At 34.7% G+C, this 12,592-nt stretch overlaps 1 protein-coding gene and 1 long non-coding RNA gene across 2 annotated transcripts; one reads left to right on the forward strand and one right to left on the reverse strand.

Annotated features, from left to right (window-relative positions):
* On the forward strand, nucleotides 1,199–6,356 carry LOC18771974. The gene is made up of 5 exons (XM_007205917.2): nucleotides 1,199–1,634; nucleotides 3,563–3,627; nucleotides 3,741–3,801; nucleotides 4,625–4,771; nucleotides 5,901–6,356. The coding sequence occupies exons 1-5, from the start codon at nucleotides 1,367–1,369 to the stop codon at nucleotides 6,023–6,025; spliced, it is 666 nt and encodes a 221-aa protein (XP_007205979.2). The 5' UTR covers nucleotides 1,199–1,366; the 3' UTR covers nucleotides 6,026–6,356.
* Nucleotides 6,676–7,665, reverse strand: LOC109949957. The gene is made up of 2 exons (XR_002272285.1): nucleotides 7,198–7,665; nucleotides 6,676–6,999 (listed from the first exon to the last, which is right to left on the reverse strand). It is a non-coding gene; the product is annotated as an uncharacterized LOC109949957 (long non-coding RNA).

Here is a 12,592-nt window from a genome sequence, read left to right on the forward strand (position 1 = left end):
CTCTCTCTCTATACATATATATATGTATATACATATAATATATCTATACTAGCCTCTCCGCACGCGCTTCCACGCCTACGAGAGGATTTTTTTTTTAATTTTTTTAAATTTATTTTAGAATTAAAAAAAATAATGGGTAGATGTGTTCCATAAAAATATGATCCATTATCTAATTTTTCTTTAATTTTTAATTATTTTTAATATGAAAAAGTGTGAATTTACCATATTATCCTAATTTAATTAATAATTTCAATTCTTAATGTTTGTATAACCAAGGGCATTTTCTGGTATTTTGAATGTTTTACCATTTTTTGCATTTTGCTATATATACAGATTAGGGGTGGGCATCAAAACTGAAATACCAAAACCATCCCGGAACCGTGCCAATCTAGTGTCGTCCCGTTTGGTGTTGGCGTGTAAACGGGATGATACCGTGTCATCTCATTACTGTTTGGAATGACATCGGTTCCACATTTGTGATCCCAGTTGGTGTCATACCGTACCGAACAGTAAATTAGTTTTATTAATCCTGATTTAATTTTAGTTCCACCCCTAATTTTATTTTATTTTATTAATCATCACGAAAAGATGAACCTTAAATGGATCCAAAATACAATTCACAATCTGTCCAGCTTTAGTTTTAATATTTGCATTAGAGTTTTCTTTTTATTTTCAAAGATATTGGAAATCATATGTGATAAGCAAAGCCTTGAATTATGACTTATTTTTTAACTCTTGAATATGATGAATCTCTTTCACCTATGTACATTCACTGTCGGTCTTCACTTGATACATCATCTGTTGCAGATTTTTTATGGTATCAACATTGATATCGAATCATACCGATCTCGTTTGAGTCCAGTATTGTTTGAACGTGTTTTTAAAAACTCACATCCCGTGTCATCCCATTATAATTCCCCTATTCGGAATTGACACCGAGATGACCCTTATTCCATGTCATCTCATACCGTGCCCAACCCTAATACAGATAGATTCTGGAGATAAATAGGGTACAAATTTATAGTTGGAGATGGTCTTTTAGCTGGTGTTTTTTTAATATTTTTTTTACAACTCAAATAGCACGTGCACATGCTTCATAAAAAAAACAAATAGCCAAAGTGTGCACTGAAACTGATTCACCGGGTGGACTGTAGACATTGCCGGTTCAAGATATTGTTATCCAAATCCCTGTCAAAGCATTAAATGGTCGCCACATATTCTAATGCATGTGAACTCCGAACTGAACACAACAGACAGATATCCAATATCGTGCGAATCCAAACCATGTGTGTAAAATAAAACAAAACTTGTTCATTGCAGCAGATCTGCCACACAAAGCGAAGTGGGTTTTTTGTTGTTGCACAGAATGGAAATAACTGCTCAGCATCACTTGTCTATTTCCCATACAAAGCTTCCAAGGCCTTTTTCTTCTTCAAGTTTCAGAGCTTCTGCTGCTTCTCTTCTTGCTTCTACTACTTCACTACCTTTTCAGTGCTCCAACAACATTCTCCAAGGCCAAGGTGTACTTAGGATCAAAGGGAAGCAGCTAAGAAGTACATTCGGCCCCATCTATGCCTCCTCCTCTAAGGCTCAAAGTCCTCCTCCACCTCAAAAATGGCTTCTGGAACCTGTTGGTATGCCCAATTCTATCTCATTCATTCTTTATTTCCCATCATGTTACATGCTATGTGAATATTTTTTTGGAATTTAGGCTATACGATCATCAGGGTATTCTTTTTTCATAATAATCTAACTGTAGCTAGTGAGTTGTGAGTTTTCCAGAAATCTCTGGTTCAGGAATGAAGAAATCTTTCTTCTCATCTTTAACTTCGCGGACCTTTGCTTGCAATTCATAATAAACTAGAGGTTGCTTCAGCAATTTAAGTAAACCACCGAAATGAATTATAGAAGTAGTGAATTACTTCTGATGACATGCTTGAAGATTTAAATTTTCCCAGTCAGAAACTACTTGGTTTACTGTTCGTTTTCTTCTCTCGAGAGAGAAAAAGTAGTTGGCTTACTCAAAATTTCATGGTTTTAGCAGCACAATTTCCTGGATAGAATACAGTATCTTTAATGACAAGATCATGTCACTTAGTACTTAATATCTGTTCTTTCCTTTGTCATTGAAAATGGAAATTTTTTTTTTCCTTTTTACTCCATAAATTTGAATCTAAGACCTACTCCCACCCCAACCCCTCACACAAGGATTAGTCCAAGAGCATTTTTATATATGGTTGACTTTTGGAGTGTGTACTTGAAAATCTGGGGAGCAATTATTTCTAACGTATGATATAACGAACTATTTTGCCTTTCTTTTTTCCATTGTTAATTGAAATTGCTTCAATGTTTGAAGTTGAACCTAATACTTCTTTTTCTGAAGGAAGGAATTAGCTTACTGTTGGGTTTCATATGCATCATTGGTAATGGCTTTACTGCATTAATTTGTAAGACCAAAAAATAAAACCCATTGGGAGATATGGGGACATCAGTGTGGCATGTATGAAGGAGCTTTTGATGATGAAGTCAGTAGCTGAAAGAGTGTAAGACTTGAGAGAACTAAGGGAACTAAGTTTGAGTTAAGAATGGTTTTCTAACCCTTGTAGAAAGGTGACACCAAGTTTTTCTATATACGCAGTGGAAGCACCTAGAGGAGAATTTGGGGTCTTTCTGGTCACTAGTCAGTAATGGAAGCCTACCGTCATAAAATAAGAGCACGTGACTAGTACGTGCCAAGAGCCCTAGTTAGGGAAGAGTTCAGGTGTAAGTTTCACTGATCTGGAAGATGATTCTTAGCCTGATAAAGTTTTATAATCCTTGATATGAAGGGAGGTTTGGAAGGTGATTTGAATTCAAACCTTCTTCGAGGGAGGTTTGGCACTGATCGTGTGCTCTCAATGTTCAATACTATAGAAGGGCTAGACTGCTCTGAGTGACATAGATTTGCTAGACTTGGAGAGAATTTCGACACTCATCATGCATGCTAGATGTTTTACGCTCTGGGCCTTATTAGTATTAGTCCGCTTTGAGTGACTTATATGCGCTGCAACACATTCTGTTCTGCAAAGCTCGCCTTCCTAAGCCATGATAGCATGCCGTGGTAACCTGAATACTGTTGGCCTTAACTCAGCTTTACTGAGTGCCCTAGGTTCCTATCCGTGTATTAGCCTATTATAGAGTGAGAGTGTGACTGAAATATTGTCCAGTGGCATGCTCTGTGCTTAGAGCAGAAAAGACACCACTGCATAATAAACCCCTAATTCTCTATATCATTCATTAACTGCATGTCAGGTATGTCCTACACGGTTTATTTCTTAGGTAAGAGTGGTAAGAGCTTTTTTCACCTTACAGGTTGCATGTAGCAATAGCACACAAAAGGAGGCTCCTTTTAGCCAACATTAGAATTTTTCAGTCTTCTTAGTTTCAAGGGTACAGGTCTCAATTTGGTTATAATTCATTTTATCTTTATCCCACTTCATCTGGCATGTGCATTCTTTCTTCTTAGTTTTTCGTTTTTGGTTAAGGAGTGACTCATTTTACATATATAATTTCTACCTAACAGGTGATGGAGATACAAGGCATATAGGTTTCAAGGTTCCAATGCCAAGTGCGTTTGAAATTTCTGCTGTAAGTTTTTTTTTTTCCTTTCCTTTTTTTATTTTTTGGTTTAGCATCAGAGGTCTGTTTATAATGATTGCAAAAAAGTACTCAAAAAGTTGACTGACTTTTTTTTAATCTAGGATGAGGTGACTGTTGGCCGTCTTCCAGAGGAAGCTGATATGGTCATTCCAGTTGCAACAGGTATTAGAGAATCATATTCCTATTTTCCTATCCAGAAACATACTCTGAAAGGTTGAATATCACATGCAAAAAGATGATTACCTTGTCAGAGGGTATAAAATTAGTTTTGATTTCTCATCTCTGTTAGATCCAAGACGTATTGGCACTTTGTATCAATGTGGAAACGTCCCTGCCATGCACTGCAAAATAGTAGATCAAGCGTGTACATTATGTTCTTTCCATTTCTCATTGTCAATCAGTCTAATTCTGGCTCTGTCATTTTGTTGTCATGTGTTCAACATAGGGAATGTGTAGCTTACATGAACCATACGCTATTTCTCTATTCTGGAAACATCAATTGTACTTTTAACAACTAACGTACAATACATGAGTAATTAAATTGTCACTTATTTACCGAAAACATTGCGGTAACAAGGATTAGGAAAATATATGAATTTAAATTGCGGATACAATACTTTGGTTACAAATAAATTAACTTACATACTCTTAGCAAAAAAATTGTTAACAAAAGCATGGCGGTAGGCCTGTCGGGTCTCTTCTGCCAACAACTTACACTTTTGGGAGAGATACTTTAATTTGATATTAGAGGCAGCAAGTTTAGGCCATCTTAACAGGAATCCTGGTCATCCTCAAGCCAAATTGCAGCTTTTGTGCTAACTCATATTACTGCATATTATACATGTAATTTTATTCATGCAGATAATAAGTTATCATCAGGAAATCATACAGATCTTCAATATCATGGAGTAAAGAATCAATTCTTTTGGAGTTTAAGATAAAGTAATTTCTTAGTTCATGTTTGCGTTTGTCTCTGAATTTATAGTATCTGGTGTTCATGCTCGCATTCAAAAGAAAGAAGGGAAGCTCTTGGTAACAGATTTGGACAGCACAAATGGGACCTTCATTGATGACAAACGGTTGAGTGCAGGAGTTGTTGCCACCGTGCCACCCGGATCTTGTCTTACATTCGGTACGTTTTAGCCTTTTTGTTTTGTTATTTTTTATTTATGTTTTCTCCTTTTATTTTTGGTAACCTTTCACATATACACACTATCTTTTCTACTTTCATAAGCTCCAAGTTTGCTTTCTATGACTAAATATTCTCAATTGAGGCTCAGAGAAGATTTCTGGGTACATCTCTTCTAAGTGTACGTAGAAATCAGTAGGGTCAAGGGACTATAGTGTTCTTTTGAAGTTCAATAAATTCTTTAGCTTGAGCCTGACGAGATTTCCGCACAAGTCATGGAACAATGGGTTTGGCTTTTTCTGTCAATGACAGAAGTTATCAACAAACCTTAAAACTCTCATATGATCACAGAGTAACAGATTATACTTGGAAGTACTTATTTTCCCTTTTTTCTGATGTTCATGGTTTGATATAAATTTGAGAAAATAAGGAACGTAGTAATTGGGTGAAGTATAAAGAGCGGTTGGGATCAATGAAGAGACGTAATGTTTGATGTTTTTGTTGGGAGTGTCTGTCTCACATTCAAAAGTTAAGGGACCTAGCCTGGATTTATAAGAAGTTGGGCTACTCCCCCCATTGCCAATTGGTTTTGCGGTGGAGCCTCAACTTCCTTCAGTTTTTCCTTTCGTTTTGGGACTGTGGGATGTTCTTTTGTAGATCTCCACCCTATCCCGCTCCTTCAAACTTTTCTTGAAGCAAATTGAAAACCAAAAGGGAGTTTTTTATTAATTCTGTTCTTGTATCTAGCTATAAACATAGATAAAGTGACATGAAATCAAGAGAAGTTATAGTTTCTGTGATCCAACTTTCTTTCGAAACCTCATTATGTTGTAGAGAAATTTCAGAAGAAATCTAGAGTAATTTTCTCTCGTTTTCTTTTCTTTTCCATTTAGATTAAGTACTGAACAATGGAACACTAAAAGAATTGTATTAGTGTTCTTTAACCAAAATCAAGACGATACCATAACAAACTAAAAAAAATGGTGTTATTTAAATGGTAGCCACCTAATTCTCTATGGATTTTATAATGAATGTCTTGAATGGAGTGTTTTGGCAAACTACGCTCTTCAGGATTTGGGAGTTGGGAAGTCCATCTTGAACTGCCTAATTGAAATCACATAATTTGTTGCAGGTGATGAACACTTAGCTGTGTTTCGTGTCTCAAAATTGGAGAATGTGGAAGCTGCAAGCAACCCAGATCCTTCTGAAGATAAAGTAGAGGCTGATATCCCAAATGAAAATGTGAAGACAAGTTGAAATACAGGATATCTTTGTAACTTGTAAGTGAACAAATTAATGCAAATTTCTGAATGGGAAATTAAGATAGCTCCACACCTTGGTTTGAAAATAGATCTCCAAATAATCTTAAGAAAGGCTTGCTACATTTTGATCCACAATGTAGAGTTATATATTTTCTTTCCTTTCTTTTGAATTTGATTCTCTTTTGTAAGCAGTTTAAGCTTCGAGAGTAGCCTACGTTACAGATGATGCATCGCGACGAGTATGCATATCAAACGAGATTTAATTATGTGTATCTTGTTGGGGTTGAAAGGTTTTAAAACCTTGCAAAACAGTCATTGTTGCTCTCCCTCAGTTCTACTATGAATTATCTTCTGTTATCCTGATCAAATTATGGATGATGAAATCGATCTTGCTATCAAGGAAGCATGTCAAAATAGAAACCAAAACAGACTAGGCTGCAGAATGTTCTGTTTTTCAGGTTTGTACACTTTACTTTGAAAAATCACCAAAATTTCAATTTACAACCAAACTGGATAAAACTTTCTATATTTGAAGAAGATGCGCGAAATAAACCATAGTAAAATTTCATAAAACTCCAAGCCCATAAAGTTTTTCAAACACGTATTCAAACCGGGGCATGCAGAAGAATCATAACAATTCTAGCATACTTTGAAATTCCACCAAAAATTCAATTTAAATCTAAATGGCACAAAACAAACTTTGAAATAACCCTTGAGATGTCCATTTTGATCAATCATAATCCCAAACTGAGATTGAAACTAAATTACATTGAAATAACATAGAATATCACAATAACATACTTTACAAAAGAGATATGTGTCTTTGAGACATTACCATACACTTGGTCTACAACTAATAGAGCGCAATGAGACAATATGAAGATTGTAGGAAATGAGCTCCATACCTTCAACATTACATTGAGATGATATTGGCTAGTTTGAACAAGCAATTGGAGCCAAAGTACACATCTATAACCAGAAATTCAATATAATTAATGAACATGTTTCAGTAAAATCAAGGCCGAGAAGGCTACAGTGATTGGATGATTATGGATTTTGAATATGTTATTGACAACACAATTTGGAACAACTTTCATGAATAAATCATAATCAAATGACACTCGAAATTAAAGAAAAGTGTAAAAAACCGAGCCTACATAAACTCACCAGCCATGGATGAACATGGAAATATCGTAGCTGGTTTGAGGTAGCTAAAGTGATCAGATGATGCTAATTATTTTATATGTTATAGTACTCCAGCAAATGAACAACTTTGATGCGCGAAGTTTTCTCATTTGAGCTTTCGACATTTGAGTTCTCAGCTGCTCCAAGGAAGTGATGAATTTTGGATTTTGAAGAGGAACAAAAGAAGAATGAGGATGATCATAAGGTGAATGAGGAAGAGAATGATGATACAATGAATGAGAAGGAAGAGAATAAATTCATGATTGAAGTATCTTAGGCTAGGTGAGTCATCAATTTAGAATAGGTCACTCATCCTTTGTGAATTGAAGAATTGAGGAGAATGGGGGAAATGGGATAGGGAGGTGAAGTTGCCTTCCTCCACATTGGAACAAAAGTTTTTTTTTTTTTTTTTTTTTTAATAAAAATATCTACAAGGGTATTTGGGTACTTTTAAAATTATATATATAACTTTCCAAATTCAACAAAATAAAAAAATAAAACAACAAGTTATATCTTACTAATATTTTTTAAACAAAATAAGAATAAATCCTAAATTTTTTGGGATGTTTTAAAACATCAATCACTTGGCCTTCAAAGATCCTCTTAAAGGTTTTGATTTAAGCCTTAAATTCACTTTAAAAGGCTTTTTTTGTTGCATAGATGCTTAAATGGACCAATTTTTATTTTATTTTATGAGAAACTCTATCTTTTCTTTGAAAAGGTGCTGTGATTTAAATTAGGGCGGAGCCACACTGGGACTAGTGTGGTCTCAGGTCCCCACTCAGATTTTTATTTATTTTAAAAGTAATATATTGTTATGTATTTCTATATGTATATTATTTCAAATACTTTACATTTTGATATGTACCCTTGTGGCAGACCTATTAAGGCATAAAGAGGTGCTTCAAATTGCCCATTTGCTTAGCTAGTGGTGGTGCACTGTCTTTGTCCTTTTACTTTCATTTATTTTTATATTACTCCATTTACTTAAGTTTACAATGTAAATAAGGAAGTACCCCCTATTTGGATTCAAATAAAAATACTAGAAAATCAAATTCCCACCAAATCAAAATATGAAAAATTGGTTTTAGTGCAAAATACGATTTAGGCTAAAAATGATGGCTCATTTAGTCAATATATAATTCATACTAAAATCCCCTAAAATCAAGTTTTCTTATTTGATGTGTAACGAATAAAAGCTGCCAAAAATTATCTTGAGAAAATGATTATTTTGAAAAACTATTTTTCATACTTAGCCAATATTTTTACATAAAACATTTCTTCATGTATGATATGAATGCATGAAGAGGCCTAAGGTTTTTTTTTAGTTTGTAAAATTTCAATTTTCTTTCTATTGGGTTTAATGGGGGAAAAAGCTTTAAAGATATTTGCTAAATTGCTACTCTTTGTCTATCTCTTGTAATTTTTCTTGCTTAGAATGTATTTAACTATCCCTTTGTCGAGGACAATTATGATTGCAACCAATAAGCAATATAATTCTTGACATATGTGATATATATATACTATTTTTCGTATGTATTGTGAGTTCAAATTTTTTATTCTTTATAATTTGTAAGAGGCCCCCACACAAATGAAATCCTGGCTTCGCCACTGATTTAAATGAAATTGAAAAGACTAAGTGGGGTTCGAAACCTGTTGGAAGCACTTTGTGGTCAGGGGCAAGTCGAACCCTGAGCGGGGATTAATCCCACCCTTCGGGCACCTCGTGGTATTTACCGAAAAGACTAAGTGCATAAAGTAAATAATTTAAATATGAGTGTGTAATTTAAAGTGCATAAAATAAATAATTGAAAGACGAGTATGTAAAGTAAAGTGCGCAAAGTAAACTAGATTAACAAAAACTATAAAGATTAAGCTAAGACTTGAATTGAACGAGAAAGTAAACTAGACTAGTGTGTTGAAATGTAAAGACATAATTGAAATCTATGAAAACTAGACTATGGACTACATTACGCTACTCCTAGGATAGGAATTGAACATACTATAAAATGATAAGTTGTCCATTTCACTATTCTACATGTTGGTAATTATAAAGGCTTTGATGCGTCCTAATTTGACTGGTCATCAATTGGTCTTCAAATCAATCATAATTTCATCCTTGATAAATAACATTAACTATGATGATTGCATCAATTGCCTTGATTGACTCAAAATGCATTCAATCCCTTATTCATGCTTGTGATTTGATGTGACTAATAATGTTTGATTGATTTTCATTCCATCTCGATCACATTTATGTGTTCTCGAGGCTCTTATCCACTTTTACATGCTCAGCTATATTAATGATTTTTGGGCATCTAGCCATCTTTATTGATTAGGGCCACTCGAACGTAGTTTGAGCCCAAATTGGGATCTACTTTGTCGGATTTTGGGTTGACCCAACCAGATTTCAACCATTCTCAAACACTATCGAAAGTCAACAATAGGTCTAACTTTTCATACAAAATACCTCTCCATGTGAGTAACACGTGCTTATTCTATCACGAATTCTTGCAAAAATTTGAAAATGTACCTGACATCAAGGGCAGACCTAAGCCTAGGTTGGAGTGGGCTCCAGCCTAGGGGAAGATTTCTAAAGTATTGAACATGGTTTAGATTTTATAAGCTTTATTCCTACTCCAATAAATATTAGTCCACTCCTAAAGCATATAGGAAATAATAAATATCAATCCAAACCTATATAATTTTGATTAGAAGTAGAACCCACGCTAAGGCTCTACCAACTTGAGCTATTCTAATCGTACTGATATTGGGCTACACCCACAAAGAGCAAACATCAAAAAATTTCTTCTAGCCACCCAAAACGCCATATTTGAACCTTGAGAGCCTAGAGGAAGTAGCTCTCCTCCTCTAAAAAATTGTACCAACCTATCTTCGGGTTCTTCAATCTTGGTAAGTTTTTCTCTCTTTTTTATATATTCAATTTCCAATTTTAATTGTTGTTAAATTTTTATGATTTAGGGTTTGGGTGAAAACTTTTAGAGATTGTTGATATATGTTTTATTTTTGCAACTTGAATTATTAATTAGCATATATGATTTTTGGTGTCTAGTATTTCTTGTTAGGATATCATGTCACATGATGATAATAGACCGGCAAAGAGATAAGTCATATTGTTTACCATGCTTTGCCAGATATGAATGCTCCTTATAAAGTTGGTACACGTTGTTCTTGTCAGCAACATGATGATATTACAATTGAACATCATTATCGGGTTGATTTATTCAATGATACAATAGATTATCAATGGGAAGAGTTAAACAGTAGATTTAGCGAAATAACAATGGAACTTCTTATTCTCAGCTCTGCTTTGGACCCTAGCAATGGTTTTAAATTAGTTAAGATTGATGACATTTGCAAGCTTGTAGAGAAATTTTATCCTCAAGATTTCACTGTTAAAGAAACTTTTTGAGTTTGAAGTTCACCAACATGATCTTGATATCTTTCAAACTATGTCTACTCTTTCATAACTATGTCAAGTATTAATTAAAATAAACAGAGCAAAGGCATATTATTTGATTGATAGGTTGATTTGTTTAGTGTTAACTCTTCCGGTCTCTACGGCGACTATAAAAAAAGCTTTTTCAGCTATGAAACATGTTAAGACTGTACTTCGCAACAAAATGGAGGATGAGTATCTTGCAGATTCCCTCATTATGTACATTGAGAAAGAGATTTCTGTGGATATTGATTCAGATTCAATAATCAAAGATTTTGATACACTCAAAGAGAGAAGGGTTCCACTTCACTAGGTAAGCTCTTTAAATCTTTTTGCAATCGAACATATTTTTTTTGAAGTTTGACAATGTGTTTGATTTGATGTTTATTTATATTTTATACTTCTTTATATTATATTTGCTCATAATGTGGCCTTATTTGATTTATAAAATTTTCTTTACATTTTTGTTTCAAGAGAAAAAAAAGCTTATAATATATCTCATCTATAAAAATTAAAGGCTTTTTATCACAAATGGTCCTTAACGTTTACAAAATTATCACGCATAGTCCTTGAGGTTTTTTTGTGACATTAATAGTCCTTAACGTTATAACTTTTTTTCACAAATGGTCCCTGCCGTTAGAAATTCTGTTAAATGTATGATGTGGAAGATAAGTGGAGTCCACATATCCAATCACATTGTGACATGTGAATGAAAAATAAATAAATAAATGATTTTTTTAAAATAAAAATTCTATTTTGTTTCCGCCTAGCACTTCCAATGTCAAACTATACAGAAATTCATTCTTTGCTAGCAAACTAGGTAGTGATAATGGCCGAAATTGTTCTCTTTCAAAGTCGAAAGATTGTATAACCTGGGAACTTGTACTTCTACCACCATAGGGAATCCAATGAACAGCTCCATGAAGAAAATTATTGAACAATAAGTTATTAAAATCCCCAGGAGGAGGGGGTCCAATGCTTCTCCATGCTCCTCCTGCGCCAATGGTGTAAATCTCAGCCTCAGTGTCCGGGTTGTTCAACTGAAACACCTTGTACACATTGGTCCCAATGCAAAAACCAAGTCCAACAATAAGCCACTTGTCGTTTCTATTAGCAGGTGGAATGGTGATGTACTCCCCCAAAACAGGGTTGCACACAAACAGGGGAAAGCCTTCATTAGCTCCAAAACAAAGCAGACCATTACATGAGTTTATCAAGCAAAATTCTGGCATGGCAGCGTCAACTGGCGGTAGAATATTTCCGGGAGAAAACGTTATTTCCTCGAGCTGCAATCTGAACCAGGAGCAGCACATGCTTCTACTTCCAGATGGGTAAAATAAAGTTCCATTGGTTTTGTTAGAGGGGGAGGGAGGAAGGTCTCGATCAAGATGCCAAAGGGTGATCTTGAAGCATGGGGATGAGTAAACTGAGGGTAAGAGATTATAAAAAGCCACGCCTTGCACACGCACCTGCAGTTGAAGAGGGTCTTGACAGAGAGCCTTAAGAGGATGTCCATGACTATACCCTGCCTGTGGAAGTTGCAGGTATCTTTGGGGCGGAGAGAGAGAGAGGGCAGAGGGAAAGAGAGAGAGAGAGAGAGAGAGAGAGAGAGAGAGAGAGAGGCTAAATGGATTTTCATTAAAAAAATATTTATTTATTTATTTGATCCACATGTCACTATGTGATTGGACATATGGGCTCCACTTATCTTCCACATCATACAATTAACAGAATTTCTAACGGTAGGGACCATTTGTGATAAAAATCCCTAACGTTAAGGACTATTAATGTCACAAAAAAACCTTAAGGACCATTTGTGATAATTTTGTAAACGTTAAGGACCATTTGTGATAAAAAGCCAAAATTAAAAACACATTTAGCCTACCCCTATAAAAATTCCTGAATCAAACTACAAGG

This window comes from Prunus persica, chromosome G6, assembly GCF_000346465.2.
Source record: "Prunus persica cultivar Lovell chromosome G6, Prunus_persica_NCBIv2, whole genome shotgun sequence".
NCBI lineage: Eukaryota > Viridiplantae > Streptophyta > Magnoliopsida > Rosales > Rosaceae > Prunus > Prunus persica.

What these genes read in the sequence shown, in the direction of transcription:
- LOC18771974 (XM_007205917.2), top strand. Translation starts at nt 1,367, where the DNA reads ATGGAAATAACTGCTCAGCATCACTTGTCTATTTCCCATACAAAGCTT. An exon ending in GTGCGTTTGAAATTTCTGCT is followed by an intron (nt 3,628 to 3,740) that starts GTAAGTTTTTTT and finishes TTTTTAATCTAG; the next exon opens with GATGAGGTGACTGTTGGCCG. An exon ending in GGTCATTCCAGTTGCAACAG is followed by an intron (nt 3,802 to 4,624) that starts GTATTAGAGAAT and finishes CTGAATTTATAG; the next exon opens with TATCTGGTGTTCATGCTCGC.